This window comes from Silurus aristotelis (assembly GCF_946808225.1).
Source record: "Silurus aristotelis genome assembly, chromosome: 24".
Classification (NCBI taxonomy): domain Eukaryota; kingdom Metazoa; phylum Chordata; class Actinopteri; order Siluriformes; family Siluridae; genus Silurus; species Silurus aristotelis.
Window position 1 is genome coordinate 8,077,070 of NC_139597.1, and position 22,428 is coordinate 8,099,497.

At 37.9% G+C, this 22,428-nt stretch overlaps 1 protein-coding gene across 15 annotated transcripts in view; it reads right to left on the reverse strand.

Moving 5' to 3' along the window:
- Window positions 1-22,428, reverse strand: part of grip1 (glutamate receptor interacting protein 1) — a 284,092-nt gene that overhangs the window by 28,948 nt on the left and 232,716 nt on the right. For 11 of the 15 annotated variants that reach the window (XM_083528101.1, XM_083528103.1, XM_083528105.1 and 8 more), the window contains 5 exons: window positions 15,758-15,904; window positions 12,303-12,452; window positions 5,615-5,801; window positions 3,525-3,670; window positions 2,420-2,500 (listed from right to left, as the gene is read on the reverse strand). In XM_083528101.1, the coding sequence (XP_083384227.1) occupies window positions 2,420-2,500; window positions 3,525-3,670; window positions 5,615-5,801; window positions 12,303-12,452; window positions 15,758-15,904 (711 nt within the window). The remainder of the gene's footprint in view (window positions 1-2,419; window positions 2,501-3,524; window positions 3,671-5,614; window positions 5,802-12,302; window positions 12,453-15,757; window positions 15,905-22,428) is intronic. The other 4 variants (XM_083528096.1, XM_083528108.1, XM_083528107.1 and 1 more) reach the window with 1 other exon arrangement.

The following is a 22,428-nucleotide window of genomic DNA, read 5'->3' on the forward strand; positions in this document are numbered from 1 at the left end:
GCCTGCATAGCCCAGATTGGTGTGTCCCTATAACCCTAATTCTACCACAGATGGTTTAATGTCACTACAGATGGTTGGACAGTTGCTAAGAGCCTACCTACATTTAAATATCACAAAATACAGATTATATGTAAAATGTGCTAATATTTAAGAAAATGTAGGCACGTTTTTATGTATTTTCTTTTTTCCATTTAGGGTTCTGATTTATAATCCCTGGCAAAAATTTATATTTTCAGTATATACACTGCAAAAATAATAAATGTATATAATTCAAATACCTAAAATGTAAAAATACAAAATAGTTTATTTCCCCCTTTTTTTTTTTTTTTTTTAGCTTCCGAGCTTCACACACCTGGTTATACCAGCCTGAACTTTTGCAGGAGAACACAAATGCATTACATCACCACTAAAAACAATAAATGTAATGAGAATAGAATGTGCTCAGGCAATAAATTATCTTTGCTTGACCAGGCAGTGATGTATGTAGTGATGAAACTTCTGGTTAAGGCCATGTGCATTTATCATGGAGGGCAGGAACTGAAGAATTGAGCATCCCTTGCAAAGGAACAAAAGGCATTATGGGTGACTCTCTCTTTGTCTCTGAATGACCTTCCTGAAAATTAAAGAGCTGGTAAATACGAAATAGGAGGTGTGTATAAAGTGAGCTCAATGGCGATAGCAGCCATCAGTTGGGACCCAATGCCCAGCGCGCGAATAATGAGGTCTGCTTTTTTACAAAATATAGCCAGGCAGACAAAAATTCATTATTAATGTGAAAATTTAGACCGGTAACAGTATACTGCTTTTTACATATTTATATACTGCTTCCGAAATATTTAAATGCGAAAAAAATAAAATTAGATGTCATTTTTTCGAGATAATGTACTAAATTCATAACTGGCACAAAAGGTCCATCTGTGGCTAATCCATTCCCTAAGTACCATCTGTAGCTATAATTGGAGAATTCAAGCCTGTAGTGTGTAATTCTAAAATGAGTCACGTCTGAAACGTGACAAATGCTTTGTTTCTTAGTGCCTGCTTACAGCAAAGCCCTTTAATAGGGCTTCCCATTTCCAATTCCCAGGGACATAGGCAAATAAGCAATTGAATTCAATATAGGCATCGGTGGGGATGTGTGAAACTTAGAGGAGAGTCACTGTAATACTGCATACTGTCTGTCTGATCACTAGGCATGGGGCAGAAGTTAGGGCTGCTATAAACCAATGAAGATTCGTGTGCGATTGGTTAAATACCACTTTAACTGGGGTCATTGTTTACTACTTTTCGGTGACTAAATACAATTTTTACCAGTGTGAAGTGCAAAAAGAAAAGGAAAGTTTGAGTAGAGTTATAATAGATAAAAACTCTTCATATTGGCCAATTTAAAGAAACATACAAATAAACAAATTCCATGGGACATTTAGTGTTTCACAAACTAAAGAAATATTAGACTAATTAATCAAATGCGTATAATACGATAATTTATAGGTGCCGCAGAACCTTTTTATTTCTTTAAATTTATTTCTAGGCTGTTTTTAGTTTCGAAGGTTGCGAAGCTGTTTGATTCAAGTAGCCAATAATAACTATAAAATTTTATTATGAATATTTAATATAGTAAATTTAAAAAAATCCAAGATCCCCTGGCTTTGCTTCTCAGTCTCCACTGTGAGGCCACTAAACTCATTTGCTGGTATTATTTGGCTTTATTTCAACAGTTTTAACATTGTACACAGGCTAATGTACTAATAAAGCCTAGCACTGTGCTACAGACTAAAAAAAAATCTTTGTCACAAAAACATTTGATGGAATTTAAATTCAGTGTGTTTCCTGAAAAAAATAAATTTCCAGAGATTTCTTCTAGGCACTTAATCACAAAGCTATTTGCTTCATTTGCTTCAAAAAAATAGCTGTGACCAAATAATTAAATATTCAAAGGGTTTATGGAACTAATCATGACAAATATAAAGAGTGACCAATGTACTGACAGCTACTTAGAAACAAGAAAATGAGGTAAATACTTTACCAGACGGTTTTCATTCATCAATGTGGGAAAAATAATGCAATTTGAAAAAAATATATAAATCACAATTTATAATTATTATACTCATAGAAACCTGCATTGTTAGATGGAATCATATAAACAGGTCAAAATTAATGTATATTATATTATTATTATTAATGTATATTATTATTATATAAAATTAGATTTCAACCATCATAGCCCCTAACCCTAGGCTCCTTAGCTACAGTGTGTAAAATTGGGACTCAGATGTATTACAGGTCTGATGTCAGGCATCCACACTAATGCTGTCAACGCCAGAATTGTCAGCAATAATATTTACAACTACACATTATTAGTCTTTGGTCCCCTAATGAGATGATATTGATGTGTGTAGGGAAGAAAGAATCAAACACTCACAACTGATAGTGATGCCCAGCTCCACTCCTGGCTTCTTCGGCAGCTTGACATGGAAGGTGCCACTGCTCGGGATAACAGACTCTAAAATAGAGGGGGAAAAAAAAGGTTCAGAAATAAACAGTAACATTCATCCATATCCAGTACCACAATGTCAAACCGAAAGAGAACAGCACACACAGGTAAGTGAAAAGCGCTCAAAACTTAGATAACAAAGCCTCCAATCCTTTTCTCTGACAGCTTCACAGACACTCATGGCAGAGCAGGTTTATAGAGGTTATTCTGGAACAAGGGAAGCTTGCAGTGACTAATGGAGCAAAGTGGCCCCTTTTTCTAGGAGTGCACAGATACAAAGCACCTCAGCTGACAGCAAAAGCTTCAAAGCACCGAACAAGGAAATTTGACTGCCCTCTGATGGACCGCAAGTACACATGTGCTCCAATTTTTTTAAACAATCACTCAGAAATTCTGAAAAGCTTATTCCTCATTCATTCATTCTGTGTGTGCAGAAACACCCCAGAGTCACAGTAAAAAAAAAATCTCTCTTTCTTATGTTCTCTAGAAAATCTAGCACAAATGTAGAGCTGGGTAAGGAAATATGATCATTGTGTGAATTTGTCACAGGAACACAATCATTCTGTCAGAAAATTCATAAACAAAATGTAGTTGTTTATTTCCACTCTGTGTGGAGCTGATATCTATGTGCATTACACAAAATCAGTGTAAAATATGGAAACTCATATTTCCACATGTAGAAAATGAAAAAAATTGAAAGAAATTTAAATAATATTCCACATATTAATTACTGTTCATGTTTTGGGATGGCGAGCAGGATTTTGGCACGATTCAGGCTCTAATTATACTGCCAAAGCTCAGCATGGGAGCGACTGATCAGTTCTACATTCTCATACCTCCACCAACACAAACACACAGCCTCAAGATTGTACTTTTGGATGGCTTTCAATTCACTGTTGATATAGGCTCATGCTGATCACTAGTAAGCAGTAAACAGGTGGCAGACAGCTTGGCTCACATGATAATAGACTGGGCTTGTGATATTTTTGTAGATATGAATGGGCTGTTGACTGAACACGCAGAGTGTCCTCACCTGCCACGTCAAACTCAATCTCCAGCGTAACTTTGCTGGTAATGCTGGAGTCACGCAGCAGCTGGTTGGTCTCTTCCAGTGTGCTGTCCTCTGTGGGTATCCCATTGATGGACAGGAGTCGGTCACCAATCTGCAAGACTCCACACCTGTGTCCAGCCCGTCATAATAGAATCAACATTGATCAACAATGTTTATCAGAGATACTGAGCAGAAAACAAGCAGTAGTTTAAAACACTCTGAACTGCCTAAAGTTTACTATATGGCAACATTGCTGAAGGCTCGATTCTGATGCTCAATTCTGATCTCAGCATGTAACAGCGAGGCATAATGCATTAGGACAGAACATTCTTGGTAATATGACAAGCTACATTAGGTGCTTATACAGGGGAAGCGAATGGAAAAAAAAGTTGAATTAACATTCATTAATATATTTTGCAAATGATCACATCATTACGTAAAACTTAAATCAAACGTATAAATGTTTTATTCTTTAATTAAATAATAAGTGTAATCATTGGCTGCGGAATAGGAACAAAGACTTTGCGACATGCTGTTTTTGGAAAGTAATCTACTGTTGCGTGGTGATGGACATCTGTATAACATTATCCCACTGTTACCTACTTTTTGTATAAGTAGAAGTGCATTCTCTATGTTCAACAAGAAAATATTGTTAATAAGATAATAAATACGTTAAATAGGTATTTATCTGTGTGCAAAAAAAAAAAAAAAAAAAAACTCCAAATGTCTAAATGTTCAAATAATGTTTTTGAATAAAACAAGCTTTTTTTATTTGGTTATTTTTATATCTCTTGCAGTTTATCAAGAAAGTCTACCAAAAAAAAAAAGAAATCTGGTTGTATACAGCAATACAATTAAATGTAGATTATAATCTAAATAAACTAATAAAAACAAACCATGTTCAGATTTGGGATGGGGAGAGTTAGTGGATAAAAGCTTGGTTTATTTTAAATAGCCTCAATTAAACAAGTCAGACAGCTAACCCCATGCTTAATGTGCTCAATGTGTAACCATCTCCAGCTGTGGCATCTTCCTGCTGATTCAGGTCTGGCTAGTGTAATTAAGAAGAACTTTTTTTGACAACTAGTTTTTCTCCCCTGGCAAGCTAGAACTGCTTCTGCTACTAATAAATAATCATTAAAAAAAATAAATTTCTGTATTAATAATGCTTAAGGCGCTGTCTGGCAGAACATGTAAGGAACCATAAAATAAATGTTCATGTTTACCAAAAACAAAAAACTAAAACATTTTATTAGTCTATAACCAAGTCATAGAACAGAAAGAAAAAAAAAAAACTTGAAACCAAAATTCAATAACATAATAATGTTCATCTTTAATTCCATTCCAGTTACAGCTTCAGAAGAAAAACACAAGTGCAGTGAAAGGTGTAGGTCAATATGGAAAATAAATATTTGATAAGTGCCAAACTACTTGAAGAGTTTTATGCACAAAAAGTAAGTGAGTCCAGAGGAAAAGTAACTGTGAGCATGCTTGAGTCTAAATGTTAGCCTGTCTTCGATCTCTCATTAATAAAAGGTTCACGTCTATCAGCACAATTACAATTGCCAAAGTTAATGCCAAAGCTGTCATTAGGACTTTGTAATTACTGTGAGATTTGGGCGTAAACCCTGTCAGCTGCTACATGTGTTTGTTTATTTGGCTGCCACCTGAGACAAGCCCACCCAGGCAATTAAAGCTAAGTTCTTTAGCCTTTCATGTAGCTAAGCATTCAATCAACCCACATTCTGGGTGAAATTCCCCTTATCACATCCAGCCGCAATGTATCAAGTGGAACAGCTATAATTACATGACGGGGAAAAGTCGAGCAGAGGAAGATAAGATGCTGATGCAGTAAGAGCTCTGTGGGTCTGGGATGTGCTCAGGATTGGAGACAAATGTAATATGGTTTAAGATGGAAAATAAAACATTAACGGTGTCTCGGTGCAGGTGATGAAGCAGAGATAAAGCAAATAATGACACTTTTCAGATCCTGCTCAGGCCCCTCACTTTTAAACATGCTATTTTAATTTGCTGAGATAAAATAAGGCCTGGGTGCTGTGCTGAGAGCTCACCTCTCAGCTGGACTGTCATGGTCGATGTAAGCAATGAGTGGAGGAGAAGTGAGTGTTTCAGTGGCAAACACCCCTCCCTGGAGCTGAATTCCAAATCCCATGATGGAGTCACTGACCAGGGTCACTTCAGTTGTCTCTGTGTGGACCACCTGCCCAGCCAAGCCAACAGTGCTGGAGGCCAGAGACACTGCAATAAAGAAAAAAAAAAAGCAGGAAATGCAACATAAGTCCCAAATCACAGGCAGACTTAAATTAATACTGGGTCAGTACAGTAGCCGGGTTGAGCTTGTTGGGTCAGGGAGTCATGATGATGTTGTCTTCGCATGAACTTAGCACCTAATATGGAACAATTTTTTTCTGGTGTATTCCACTGTCCATATAGAAACAGCTTCTGTTTTGCTCACATTTAAGTTTATTTACAATTTCATTAAACCTCAGGGGCCCAGGAGTGGCAGATTGGTGGGGTGGGATTTGAACCTCATGAACTTCGGATCCAAAGCCCAATGCATTAACCACTAAGCTACCACCTCCACATAACAACATGGGTGTCTACACTACCTCAATATTCCATCATTTCCCCTTCACAAGCTGGGTCAATATCTTACACTAACCTCACAAGCTTTAGCTCACACTGGACCATGAGCCAAAATTTCAAATTGACCCAAATTGGGATGCTTTTTAGACTAACAATTTTTAGAATGTATAATCCAGCTAGTGTTCAGTATAGAAATAGTTCATAAACACAAAATATATTTGACCAAGATATCTCCGTTAAGATTTTATTACAGTTCCTACAGAATGGAAGGTGGCTTGTGCTGAATTGGATTGCACCTTTCTTCTCACAGTCGGGCCTGTCTGCCAAAGCTGTGTGATAAGATACAGCCTTTTTATAAAGAACACCATTATCCTCAGAATCCATCATAGCAGAGAGCCTTTGGGAAAACTCTTCTATAGATTATAGATTGTATTATGAGATCTTTGAGCAAAACTATCTCACACTTGTGAGGGAAAATATTATCAGTGCTATGGAAGTAACCAATGAGTATGAGAAATTAGGTACTTAATTGTATCTGCTACAAGATAAATTAGCGAAGGTTTATGTGGGTTTTTGGTAACACTTGGGTTGGCAGAAAACACAAACGCCAAGAGCGCAGACTCGCAGAATGGACAATATTATAAATTATGCAAATATACAATTTGTCAATTGATGACACGTCAGTTTTTTAAAAATAAGAAGACAAAGATAATAATATGTGCAGAAAAGAAACAAAGAAAAATAAATGTCAGTGTAATATTGCCAGAAACTATCCAATATGTTGCTTCTTTTGCCCTTTCTCTCTAATAGAGTGCTTTCTAGATTAGTATACTCAACACTCCTGAAGTTCACACTTAAGTTAAAGTACGCTGCCAAACACCAACATGAGCACGCATGACGCCTACACATGTTCGCAGGTTATACTCAAGTATAAATTATCCCTGAGGCTAATTTGCAGATCGGATAACATCTTAGACAGTGTAAGACTAAACAGCATATGGTGTGACAGACTGGGTATTAGGGCAAGTTACCAAATATCTGGCAAATAATCCTACAGAGCTTGTACTCAGTATCCACAGTGAGCTGTTTGCAATTATCAGTACTAATGTTATTTGCTATTTTCGCTATAAATGCAAATTTCCACAGTAAGTTCTTTTTGATTTCCATTCGGTCAGAAATATCTGAATCCCACACAGGGATTGAGAACTACAACGTAAGCATCTAAATGGTACACTGTGGAGATCTGTAATTATCCAGGAGTCAAGTGAGCCACTCCAACTGAAGTGATTTTGCACTGCAAACCAACATAATCTTAACTTTAATAAATCCTATTGGGGAAAAAATTGAAACTAAGAGCTAAAGTCCAACAACAAAGATAACATATAATCTATTAAAGTGCCAGAGAATTTGGTAAGTATCAAACATTGTCTCTTTTAGCAGAGGCAGTCTCTCCTGACCCTTATGTGACTATCACACCAGATGTAGTAAGAAATCTATCAGCAGGCTATCGACTGACGCCGAGCTAGCAGCACCCTTCATAAGTTATATATCCAGGATCACTCTGATGAGAATCGTGAATTCGCTATTGTGATTTATAGCTCCAGCAGTCTGAATTTCGAATGCAGGTCATAGATATTGTTTTAGAATGCATCCCTGCATGCTCCCTGAGGATGATTGGTTTAACTCAAGAGACTCATTTAGGATTTGTAAAACAGGTAGCCACTCAAACAATGCAATCAGAATTCTTTTTTTCTTCTTATAGCTATTTTAAATTGGTTTTGTATCGAAACGCCTCTTCCAGGGCCCGTTCATTCGGGACAGAGGACTGTGCCTAATATAGCGTCCCCTTTTGCAGCACACTTCAAAATGGATGAAAAAAAAGATGGTGCAATTTTGTACTCCTGAGGGGTCGCCAGGCACAGATTTTCGATGAATCACTGCCACGTCGGCTTTTCTTCTACCCCTCTGGCACTGATGCGTTTCACAGCCTGATCCATGACTCAGATGCAGACTAGAAGATTTGGAAGATAAGTTTGTGTCTCACATAAATAATGAGCACGAAAATCTTAACTTCCCTGTGATTAAGACATATGATGATGATGGCACATCAGTTGAAACCAAAAGAAATGACCAAGAGCAAAGTCATTAGACACCTGAGAGCCAACAAAGCGCTTAACAGCACTTTACCTGAACTGGTGTCGCAAAATCACCAACACCACAAACAGCACTTTCTGGAATCTGCACTGAGAAAACCCCAAGATAAAAAAACAATTAATTTGTGCTAATGTTTCCCAGATTGGAGATTTGCTGCAACCTGCTACAGGTCATGCTACATTTAGCATAGATGTTATCCTAATCTGGTGCAGAGAGATAAGGAAGGGAAGATTTTTTGTGATTAATCTGGATTACAGAAACCCAGAAAGGAAAGATGAAACATGGCAGATTAGGAGGCAGTAGACTGAGTTTTATGAGGTTGTACTTAAGCCAGATTGGAAAACCAGGATCCTGAAGGTCAACATCCATATAGAAGTTCATGTTTTTGCGCTACTAACATTTTAGATTCAGCAAATGAAGATCTAATGATCTAATGAGCTGATTAGTAAAATCGGGTTAAAGAAATCCTTTTGTGCATGATTAGAATCTAACATGGCCACTCTATGGCTGTGTGTGTGTGTGTGTGTGTGTGTGTGTGTGTGTGTGTGTGTGTGTGTGTGTGTGTGTGTGTGTGTGTGTGTGTGTGTGTGTGTGTGCATGCACATATACACCGATCAGGCATAACATTATGACATTATAACATGATCTAATGTTATTATGACTGGTGAAGTAAATAACATATATATAAAATACACACACAAAAGCTTTGAGGGAAAAAAACAGTGCATCAACTCCTATCTACCCTATTTACAGACTTGATTTGTGTGTGTGTGTGTGTGTGTGTGTGTGTGTGTGTGTGTGTGAGTGAGAGAGAGAGAGAGAGAGAGAAAGAGAGAGAGAGAGAGAGAGAGAGAGAGAGAGAGAGAGAGAGAGAGAGAGAGAGATCTTTCAACAGAGTAGTGTGACCTTTTTTATTGTCTCTGAATGCATCATGCCTGGCCAGCATCCTTGTCAGGACTGTGTGATGGGTGACTTTGCAGAATGTGTCTTTCTAGCCTGAAAAGGTTTGTGGACATGCTGGAAACAAAGTGTCAGCACACATTATTTGCTTCCTAGAGACAACAGATCCTCGGGGGATCCATTCGATAAAAAGTGCCTCCACAACTCTGTTATAGGCAATGTCAATCAAGCTCAGCTTAAAAATGATGAATTAGCTGTTCTGCATTCTCTCCTTGACCTCTCTGTATTTCTTCCTCTGCCCCTGCCTATCTTTCTCCCTTCACTTCTGCACACATTTTCTGGAACTATTATTAACAGACTGTGATTATACAATAATTGTGAGCAGACGTGATTAAACGACAATCTGACCTGGATAGACAGCGTGTAAAGGCGAGTAACACATCTCTGTATTATAGTTTTAATTTAGAAAAGAACATGAAAGAGCTTGTAATTGATATCATATCTCAACAATCGGCAGAATGCGTTCCGAATCAGATCATATCATTCAATCGTTAGTCATGCTTACTTTTATATTTTGTGGAATTAACTGGCAATAATGTGACAGACAGGACTAAACACAATTCAAGTGGAAGAAACGAGAATTGTGTTGGTGCTGCTGTTTTTTTCGGATTATTCAGATATATGTATACAACAATGCAAGAAAAAGTTAACTTGAAGAACTTTAGAGACTTACTCTGCCCTGTAACATATTAGCCCTTACCGTCTTTTGTTTGGCAGTTGATCGGGAGAAGTCAAGCACAAAGAAAGTAGGAAAATCTTTTTAAAAATGGATTAAAGAAAGAACAGACATTTTAGTCAAGTTCAACATGAATTAAACCTGACCTGTCTGTAAAAAGCTCATTCTCAAAAGTCCTTGTATAAGTATTTATAGTACCAATAACCTGTTTAAGTGGACAAAAAGTTGATGCTTAAATTAATTACATTTCTTTAATCTGACAAAAAGGTGAATATTTATGTATGTCTGTGTATGCACAAACACTGTAGAGTTAACCTTGATTACAAAAAATTTCATAAGACTTTAGAAGAGTCCTCCAATTTCAGGGAACATGATATAATTGGAGAACTAGCTGTACCGTTTGGTTTTTTGATTAGCTGCGTTATGGCATCAACAGATCCCTGAACTAATTAGCCAGAACAACAAAACTGTCAAGTAATTATTTATGGATTGCGCATTATAAACGAGGCATCCAAAGGAAAAAAAACTCTAAAAATGATTCATTAATGCTTACATGATTGACAGCGTATACAACCTGAAAGGTTACATGCTGTAAACAGCATCACTTCAACCTTCTCATTTACAAAGGAATTCACGTGGAGTCTAATGAAAGGCCAGTCCCACTCGTCTGCCGTGAATCTCATGTTCCTCCCACACCCCATTGTCACGTTAACTGCCATCTAGTTATCCGCTGAGGCTGAGCTCAGACTTACGAAGAAGGAAAAACATCACAGAATGAGGAGCAGCCTCCTGATAGCTTGCTGTTTCCAGTCGATCTAGCTATTTGTTTTGCCGTTTTCCTTCAGCCCATCTTCCTGTATATTGTTACGTTTGGTGATAAGAAAGAGATGTGCTATTTGAGATGTGACTGTGTGCCTGGGGTAATTATCTGCTGCAGAGGGGGTGTGCTGTGCCAGGCAGGCCGCTCCACTGAACAATCCGAAATATCTTACAGGATCTAATTATGGGCTAGCCAGAGGTGTCATTTCCCTTCTCTCGCTCCACGGCACGGGATATTAGAGCCAGGAGCAGAATACTAAAAGTAGTCATTCCATCTCTCTCATTCTATTCACAACAGAACCTAAACAACAGTAATTTAATGAATCATATAACAATAATAATTCATTCTACAATATTACTTCATTAACAATGCTCTCAACCAAGCACTTCCAATAATAATTATTTAATTTTTACAAATAAATTAACATTATCTTGAGATATTTTTCCATAGTCAGCCCTTCAGAAATATGTCCTGTATGATCCTTTTGAACCAAGTCTGGAATAATGGAGTAATTGAATATATAGTTTTATATAGAGATTATATAAGGCTTTTAAAGATTGCACACTCGGAAATCTCTGGCATTAACATCAGGTCAGTGGCAACCTGAGACAAAAAGTACATGAGAGTACATCATACCTCTTGTCCAGCTTCTTTCGTAAGAGCACTTAATGGCACTGTGTCTTTTATGAGAATTTTATTGTGGTTTTTTTTTTTGTGCCATTAGGATATATTGATGCTGGCACAATTTAAAATCCATCCCTAATGGAAATATATATGAGATATTGGTGCTATGATTGATATATAGTGCAGATGAGATGAGATACATGAATATAGAGGTATAATAGTGTATAAAAACCTTTTAGAAAAGTTTTCCACTTTCCTCTATAGTTATTTGTGAACACCAAGTAAATAAGATGAAAAGGCATTTCTTGCACTTTTTTCCCCAAGACGCTTCACAAGCTCTTCAGTTCAGAATTACTAACAGAAGCAATTAAACAAAATAATAGATTACTTAACGCTACAGATGTCTTTTTCTATGAGGTATGTCACCACACTTCAGTAAATAAGTCCTGAATCATGGAAAATTTTGGAAAAACAATAGCAGGAAATATTCAGGGATCTTCCTTTTTGTTCCCATTTATGCATAAAGTCAAGTTTAAGTCACTGCTCTGCCTGACACAATTCCCTGCACATCAAAAAAAAGCAATAAACCTGAAAAAAAAAAAGCCAACACAGTGATCCTAATACATTAGAGGAGGACCTTATGAAATCAATAAGAAACAGCTATTTATGTTTACCTCAGCCGTTCTGAGAAATTGAAAAAGTCTTGAAATGGGTGAGCTAGGGCCTTTCTGAACTCGAGTCCTACTGCCAAGCACACGGCAGAGAATGCTGTTTTTTAACATTCATCAAGCTGTAGTTTAAAATCACCCGAGTGCACTTCACTACGTCAGCTGCTACTTTTTTTCTTTTGACAAAATCTGAAGGAAATACAGAGACAGATCTTTAGAGGAATGGATAAGAGGAGAGCGGGGAAACCTACATGAGCTCTTGTAGTCCTTCTTCTTCAGTTTGCGCCTCATCAGTGTGCTGCGTGGGCTTGTGGGGTACATGTTGCGAGGCAATGTGCTCATGTTGAGGGAGCTCAAGCTATAGGCACTCATGGAGGTGGGGGAAAATGATGAGCCCAGAGCTGAGAGAGGGAGAGAGGGAGAGAAAGAGAGAGAGAGAAAGAGACAGAGAAAGAGAGGGGGAAAAGAACATTAAATGCAGCCTATGCAAAGACATTTTAACAGCTTTACAGAATTGATTTTAACAGTTCAATGCTCAGCCAACTATAACTGAATTTAAAAAAACTGTATTTTTTTGTATAATTAAAACGTATTTTTTTTTTTTTATTCAAGACCACATTAAATGCAAGGCACCTAAACTCTGATATATCAACATACAAAATAATAAACATTTATTATTGTATTATTATTATTAGTTGTGTATTGTATTTTTTTTTTTTTTTTTTTTTTTTTTTTACAGAGATTTGGTTTCCTCTAGACTGCCACTGAGCTGCGCTAAGCTGGCAGAAAAATCAAATCCACCCAAAAAGCTCTAATGGTTCAAACTACATTTTGTACCAGATGACTTCACCTTAATCCAGGTGTTAATAAAGTATTGCCATTAGGCTGCTCTGAAACGTATTTAGTGCGAAAAGGTTTAGTCCGTGACGTTTCACTAAGTAATAGAGTTAAGTGAAGCACCCGAGTCGGTTTTCAACTTTTGAAACACGGATGAAAAACACGTGGTGATATTTCGCAAAACAAAAAAAAAAAAAAAAAAAAAAAGATTTCAGTGGAATCTGAACGGTGAATAATCGTAAAAGTAAAAGCGCATGCCTTAGTGCCATCACTCGTCTTATAGCAAATTACGCACAAGTGCCTGTAATTTACCCAATGAAGTAGCACTGCTTCTTTTTGTCCCCATTGCACTGAGAAGACGTACAGCATGCTAAAACTGCCCTTGAAATGGAGAAGGAGCTACGCATGAGATCAATATGTACTACTGCAGCTTTAATTTATAGCGATGAGCTGATAGTCATCAGAGTCTGCTGTTCAGGTGAAACATCCCTTAAATTTAAAAGAACATTAAATGAGAAAGAAAGATAGAGCAGCTTTTAGAGAGGCGAGAGTGTAAGCAGAGACTAAATAGCTCATATGAAATGGATCATCTTGATAGCGCTATATTATCCTACCTTATTAGCCTATTAAAAGCTATTATTAAACCCGGGGTTTAGGCCATCAATTACTATTGACTTTATGTCTCAGAAGGCCTTTAAGCATGCAAAGATGTATCTAGAACCTCAAGGTAAAGACAAGCCGCATGGAGACCTGGATCACAAGGCAAGCTGGCATGTGTGGCATTATTGTTTCACAGTGGCAGCCCTGGCAAGCTGCTCTGAGCTCGGAAAGATCTATTTCAGAAAAGTGCCACAAAAAGCTCAGTGACTGCACTGCTTGTCTCGATTTGAACACCACCATTCCTTAACACGCTTGCCGCTGGCAGGAAAGAGCTCAGCTATGTCAACAAACATACAATAAAAGAACTGGGAAAGACGGGAGAGATAAAAAAAGAAGGAAAACATTCTTTAGCCTCAATGCATTTCATAGACAAAAAGTGAGCCAGGATTTTAGTTCTGCTCTAGTTTCTCCTAAGCACTTGGGGGGAAAAAAACCACAAACACATGACTTCCACTAAGATAAATTGGGGTACAGTACGATTTGATCTTTTGTACCACAGCACTGTTGAATTCCCGGCTCTGAATGGTCAGTATTAACTGATTTTCTATAACAGTAGTTTGAGCATTAGTTCTAGCTAAAATACAAATAAAAGCTTTATATTAATCCATTTATTGTAATTGTTTTCTTTTAAATGTGCCGAGAAAAATGTATAGACTCATTCCTGAAAAAAGATGCTGTAGCTATAGTTTCTAAAAGCACCATCTCTAAATGAGGTGATAAGAAAGCACATATACAGCAAATGCAATCATCGTTATTAACAGTGATAACTGGCTAAATGCCACTGTATGTTAAATAAGGACTTATATAAAGAAAATTATCACTGCTGGGATAGTGTGAGCATTTTCCTTTAATGGCATGTTCCTTTAATATGAGAGCAACTTGATACTATCATTTAAATATATAGTTTGTGAACACCTTTGCTTTTTGAGACACATGCATTTTACTTTTGTTTTTACAAAACTACAAACTGAGTAAAAGGCAAAAGCACAGAAATATTACAGTGAATGACTGGAAGAACAGATGAGGACATATGAGTCCAAATTGGACATTTTTGGCAGAACAACTTGTGTAAGACGGCGAACAAGAGAGATGATGTTTGCAGACGTCCTCAACCCACATTCAAGCATGGTGGTGGGAGCTTAATGGTTTCGGGGTTGTTTTAAAGCAGGGAAGCGTCAAGACTTATTCTGGGTGAAAAAAACTATCATGGCTCCCATTTCATACTTCAACTCTATGCAAATCCACCTGGACTGCAGCTAACTAGAAGCAACTTTATCGTACAATAAGAAAATGATCCAAAGCATGTGTTCAAGCTCTGTAAGCATTATTAAAAGAGCAAACAACCAGCTGGAGTGTTATCTAACATACAATGGCCTGCATAGTCACCTCACCTAAATCCTTTTGAACTGCATTTAGATGAATTGGATCGAAAGGTCAGAAAAAAAATCCAGTCAATTAGATTTTTGTCATTTTTACAAAAGGCATGGCGAAATCTTTTTGCTGAACGTTTGAAAAAATTTACTTTCTTAATGCCAAGAGTGTAAAAACTTCTTATTCCTGTTTTCTGGAAAATAGTTTTCTGTGAAAATAAAGTTGGACTTCTGTACATTTATATATTTGTTTGCTGAAAGAAAATCTTCATACCTTTACTATTTTGTTGCACAAAAACAAAAGGAGAATGCAGGCGTCTCTCAAAAACAATAAAAGGTTCACAGGCAGCATTATAAAGTGTCGCGTTGTCGTTAATGTTAATCCATCTAATGTCCTCGATTCAAATTAATTTCTTCTATCATTTAGACATATAGCAGCTACAAACTGTTCTTTTTTTTTTTTACCACCGTTTCTTTTTTTCTTGTAAGTAATGACATTGTCCAGGTTGAGAGAAACTGCAAAGCAATACAAAGTGCTGACACAGGAGACTCCATATAAAAATGCTAAATGATTTGTTACAGTCAGTCCTACTGTTACAGTTGCTGCTGTTACAGGAAATTAATTGACACCTTCTGACTAATAAGAAACAATACTCAACAACACTGTAGTATAAAACTGCCTCTAGCAGTTCCCTGTAAAACTTAAAGCAATTTAACACCCAAATGGATAATATGGCACGGCTCATGCCTAATGAAAAGGTCAAAGCAATGACAGGAGAGATGGGTGAGGATGAAGAGAAATGGAGAGAAGGGTTTAGGAGAAAGGAAAGGGGCATTACGAGGGTTGTTTGGAGAAGATTTCTGCTTGGTCTGGCTGCGGGACTGGTCAGGGTGGTAGGTATTATAGTGCTGATAAGGAAGGAAGTTGCTGTTGTTGTTTGTGCCGGACTCCCAGGGCAGTGGCCGGTTGCTCCTCTGCACCTTGACTGACCACACGGAGAGGAAAAGAGACAGGAGATGATACAACAGCATAAATATGACATGGCGCAGCACAACACACACACACACACACACACACACACACACACACACACAGGCACTTTCATCTGAATATCACTCTTTTATGTTTGCTTTGTTGTAAACTTTTGGGATGCACTGATCCTATTTGTTTTCAATTCTTAATATAAGAGCTTGGAGTATCAGCTGGTACTAACATCCAGTACTCATGTCCTCATAGCCACTATGCCACCTAACAATTGCTCAAAACCTCAGTAATGAAATGTTATTAAGATAACTAATGCAACATGTTGTAACCGCATACAATATGTTGATGAATCATATCACAACATGTAAAGTTTTTACACAATAAACTCTTTAACTTTGCCCTGAAAAAACACTGGGAAGATCCTAAATGATATGGTAAACATATTTTCTAACATGTCTACATGGTGTGGTACATGCTATTTCTTTAAATGTAAAAAAACTAGCAGCCTAACTTATACTATTTCTGCCCTGACCAGGCAGTTACTAAGGATGAATGAATATACCTTGTAAAAGCATCATGAAGCAACTCATGCTAATGAATGTATTATTACGTTCTCATAATAATCTCATAAAAACTAAAAATTTTTTGTCACTAAACTTAAATCTAGTCTCAACCACACGCTCTGCGAGCCTTAAAAAAAGGTTAATGTATGCACTCTATATGCACTCTATGCATTATCTGTTATTTACAGTACATTTCAGGTTTACTCAAAAATGTCCAATGCAGGAAGACAGAATGACAGAGCATCAGACATATATTGCTTGCTTGTTCTTGAAATTACTTGGGCAATTTCTATTACATCCAAGAACACGGCTACACAGCTAGTGTAATGATTGTAATCTAAATAAGCATAAAAATAAGCACTTAAAAAAACAAAAAAACAAAAACAAAACTGGGTTATGAACAAAAGGATGGTTTCAGAGTATCATTTTAACTTGAGCTTGTGTGAGCTGATGTGTAATTTAATTTATGATTGAATCACTTACAAACAGCAATTTTGCTGCACGATAATTTGACTGCCAGGAACTTGGCTCGGATTTTAGAACAGTTACAGAAAACGTGACATGATGTTTTTCTTTTTGACAAGCAGTAAGGTGTGCAGACACCGGACCCAGGATCTTTTTGCCTGCAGCTTTTTCAAGCATCGAACCCCCTTTGGAGCAGGTTTCAGTTAATTTTTTAGTGCATGTGCAGGACTGGAGAACAGACACACAGGAGACGAGTGAGGAGAAACACTGCTGTAGGGCTGAGACACACCAAAAACAGCCTGCTGAGAGCCTGAGCTTTCCAAACTAGATGAGGGGCCATTAGTGTGTACATGTGTGTTTCTACATCTCCCTATTAGTTTTACTAGATCTTAGTGCTGCGTTCGACACTATAGATCATGATCTTCTCCTCGATCGCTTACAGAATTACATCGGTATTCAGGGACAGGCATTAAGCTGGTTTAAATCCTACCTGTCCAATCGTTACCATTTCGTAGATTTAAATGGAGAGCTATCCAGGATAATGCTAGTAAATTATGGCGTGCCACAAGGGTCAGTTCTGGGACCCCTGCTTTTTACAATATACATGCTTCCATTAGGAAATATTATTAGAAGGCATGGAATTAGCTTCCATTGTTATGCTGATGATACCCAGCTATATATTTCATCCAAACCAGGCGATACAGCTCAATTAGCTCGCATAACTGAGTGTGTTGAAGAAATAAGAGATTGGATGACCCATAACTTTCTGCTATTAAATCCTGATAAAACGGAGATTTTGCTCATCGGCCCAAAAAATAGTACACAGAAGCTCCAGCATCTCAGCCTGCATTTAGATGGTTGTTCTGTAACTACTAGTTCAACGGTAAAAGACCTGGGAGTTATTTTAGACAGCAACTTATCTTTTAAAAATCACATCAATCAAGTTACAAAAACAGCCTTCTTTCACCTTAGAAATATTTCTAAGCTAAGAAATATGTTATCTATATCTGATGCAGAGAAGCTCGTCCATGCGTTTATGACCTCTAGAATAGACTACTGTAATGCATTACTAGGTGGATGTCCTGCATCATTAATAAACAAGCTTCAGTTAGTTCAGAATGCCGCAGCAAGAGTTCTTACTAGGTCAAGAAAATACGATCATATAACCCCAATCTTATCGTCCCTACATTGGCTTCCTATTAAGTTTCGAATAGACTACAAACTACTGCTACTCACTTATAAAGCACTAAATGGTTTGGCTCCCATGTATCTATCCAGTCTCTTAACACGCTACAATCCGTCACGCTCCCTGAGATCTCAAAACTCTGGGCTTCTAGTAGTTCCTAGAATAGCAAAGTCCACTAAAGGCGGTAGAGCATTTTCACATTTAGCTCCTAAACTCTGGAATAGTCTTCCTGACAGTGTTCGGGGTTCAGATACACTCTCCCAGTTTAAGTGTAGATTAAAAACATATCTTTTTAGCAAAGCCTACACATAACACACATCACGCACATCACATCACAACCTTGTGCTCCAGAACATCTGATCACATGCACATTATCAACTTGTGCTGTTAATATCATGAACAGCAGCTACGCTAATTCCTCTCCACTGCTTCTCTTTCTCTCCCCATCCCGAGGCTTCCTGAGGTTTGGCCAGCTCCAGTCACGTCCCACCTCGTGAAGATTATGGACCTATGGATGATCATGGAGAAGTAGATGCCGAGTGTTTAAAGGCCCTGGCATGGAGAAGCTGATGCTGGATCTATGATGATCACAAATTGTTCTGTATTGTTGAAAGATTTATGACCAAACTTTTGATGTCACCCATATGAGGATGGGTTCCCCTTTGAGTCTGGTTCCTCTCAAGGTTTCTTCCTCATATCATCTAAGGGAGTTTTTCCTTGCCACTGTCGCCACGGCTGCTCATCAGGGACAAACGCACACCATTCACCTTCACTGTTGTTTTCTGTAAAGCTGCTTTGAGACAATGTCTGTTGTGAAAAGCGCTATACAAATAAACTTGACTTGAAACTTGACTTGACATGGGTGGATGATATTTTGCTTTAGGGGACATACTGTTATATTCTATTTAAAGTAATGCTGTGTTAGTTAGGGGAGTGTGTGAGAGAGTGAGTATGGTAGTGTACATAGTAATGTGACTATCTGAAGTATTGGGTGTGGTGCATACGTTAGTTATTAGTCAATGTGCAGCTTGTATAGCAATACAGATTTACTGTCCTCTAAATAACACTCAACATGAAGCCATTACTGTCTACATAACTGGTAAAAAAAAAAAAGTCAAAACTGTGCCTAAAGTGTAAATATTTTGTGTGAGCACCATTGTTATCTAGCACTACCTTAAACCTCCTGGGCATGGTATTCACCAGAGCTGCAAAGGTTGTTGCTTGGATCCATTTCCACTCCTCCACACTGGGATCACAGAGCTACTGGATGCTAGACACATAGCGCTTCTCCACTTATCGCCTTGAGGATTTGAACACCTGTCTATCAGCTAGAATTCTGACCCTCAAAGACCTGTTAGTCTGCCTTTAAAATGTCCACCTCCACTACATTTATTATCCTAAATTAGATGCACCTGTTTGAGGTCGTTAGCTGCATAAAGACACCTGTCCACCCCATACAATCAGTAAGAAGTAGGTGCATGTCCACTGTGAGAGACATAATCTAAAAATAAAAAATCCAGAAATCACAATGTATGATTTTTTAACTATTTATTTGTATGATACAGCTGCAAATAAGTATTTGAACACCTGAGAAAGTCAATGTTAATATTTGGTACAGTAGCCTTTGTTTGCAATTACAGAGGTCAAACGTTTCCTGTAGTTTTTCACCAGGTTTGCACACACTGCAGGAGGGATTTTGGCCCACTCCTCCACACAGATCTTCTCTAGATCAGTCAGGTTTCTGGCCTGTCGCTGAGAAACACGGAGTTTGAGCTCCCTCCAAAGATTCTCTATTGGGTTTAGGTCTGGAGACTGGCTAGGCCATGCCAGAACCTTGATATGCTTCTTACAGAGCCACTCCTTGGTTATCCTGGCTGTGTGCTTCGGGTCATTGTCATGTTGGAAGACCCAGCCTCGACCCATCTTCAATGCTCTAACTGAGGGAAGGAGGTTGTTCCCCAAATGTCGCAATACATGGCCCCAGTCATCCTCTCCTTAATACATTGCAGTCGCCCTGTGCAGAAAAACACCCCCAAAGCATGATGCTACCACCCCCATGCTTCACAGTAGGGATGGTGTTCTTTGGATGGTACTCATCATTCTTCTTCCGCCAAACACGTTTAGTGGAATTATGACCCAAAAGTTCTATTTTGGTCTCATCTGACCACATGACTTTCTCCCATGACTCCTCTGGATCATCCAAATGGTCATTGGCAAAATTAAGACGTGCCTGGACATGTGCTGGTTTAAGCAGGGGAACCTTCCGTGCCATGCATGATTTCAAACCATGACGTCTTAGTGTATTACCAACAGTAACCTTGAAAACGATGGTCCCAGCTCTTTTCAGGTCATTGACCAGCTCCTCCCGTGTAGTTCTGGGCTGATTTCTCACCTTCCTTAGGATCATTGAGAACCTACGAGGTGAGATCTTGCATGGAGCCCGAGGGAGATTGACAGTCATGTTTAGCTTCTTCCATTTTCTAATGATTGCTCCAACAGCGGACCTTTTTTCACCAAGCTGCTTGGCAATTTCCCCATAGCGCTTTCCAGCCTTGTGAAGGTGTACAATTTTGTCTCTAGTGTCTTTGGACAGCTCTTTGGTCTTGACCATGTTAGTAGTTGGATTCTTACTGATTGTATGGGGTGGACAGGTGTATTTATGCAGCTAACGACCTCAAACAGGTGCATCTAATTTAGGATAATAAATGTAGTGGAGGTGGAGATTTTAAAGGCAGACTAACAGGTCTTTGAGGGTCAGAATTCTAGCTGATAGACAGGTGTTCAAATACTTATTTGCAGCTGTATCATACAAATAAAGTTAAAAAATCATACATTGTGATTTCTGGATTTTTTTTTTTTTAGATTATGTCTCTCACAGTGGACATGCACCTACGATGACAATTTCAGACCCCTCCATGATTTCTAAGTGGGAGAACTTGCAAAATATCAGGGTGTTTAAATACTTATTTTCCTCACTGTGTATATATATATATATATATATATATATATATATATATATATATATATATATATATATATGCACATACATACACACACCTGTACACAGCATCAGCCTTGTAAAAATATGTCTCATCTCTGCCTTATTTTGCAATGTCAGTAGGATGCACACCTGAACTAAAATAACTATAGCAGCATGTCCAAGCAGAAAGCAAGTGACACTCCCACATTCCAAGATAAAAACTGTAGAGGCCAAATCCATGTGTGACTTGATTGAAATGCATGATGAAACACTAGGGCACTTCGACCGGTCTGCGAAACCATCAGGCCTCAATTTAAGAGAGAATCTGGGATTATTTTGAGACAGTAGTTGACACACCATAAACTGCTGAATTAATAAATTGCAAACCCATTATTTGGTAGATTGGGCTACAAATGACAGAATCTCAAAACGCTAGTGAAATCCTCATCTGACAGGACTGCTTCCTAAATGAGGCAGAGAGAATTGAGCCGAAGTATTAGGAAAGAAAATTATATATTTTTGTTTTAGTGTAGCTGCTGTTCCAAATAATCCTGTTTGAATAAATGTTCTATATCTAAAACACACTCACACACACACAGACACATCTGCCTAACAATAGATCATCAAAACACAATAACTGTTTTGACCTAGAGACCCCTGTGCTAGGTGTATGTAAATTCGATCTAAATAAATGTCATACATTAAAAACACATTAAAATCCTTTTTTTTATCCAAGTCTTGACAGCACCATTATATTACACCATATAGACAAAAGTTTGTGGACACCTGACCATAAGAGGCAGATGTGATTTTTGATCATTACATTCCACATTTAGCCCCTCTTGCTTTTATAAATAAATGTTTTACTAGATTTTGGAGTGTGCTTGTGGAGATTTGTGCTCATTCAGTCAAAAGGCTGTTAGTAAAGTACTAATGTAGGCTGAAGAAGCCTGGGGTGAATTCAATTCATCCCAAAGGTTGTTTAATAGGGTTGAAAAGCTCTATAGCTGGCCACTCAAGATCTTCCAACCATGTATAGCGTATCTCCATAGAGCTGACTTTGTGCACAGGAAAATTGAATCTAACAATCAGTTGGAAAATTCAGGCGTCCCAATAGTGAGATCCATAAAGTGTATGTACCAATTTCCAAAAAGCCTTTTTGCTTAAAAATATAAATAAAGTGAAGATAGCTTTGTCCTTTGTGTAGTTTTGTATATGTCAGAAGCATTTTTGACTGTCATGAAAAGGAGGAAATATTTTGTGTATCAGGAAGCAAAAGAATTGCTCAGAGGGGCAATTTATAGTTTTTGGAGAAGAGGCAAAAATGAGCA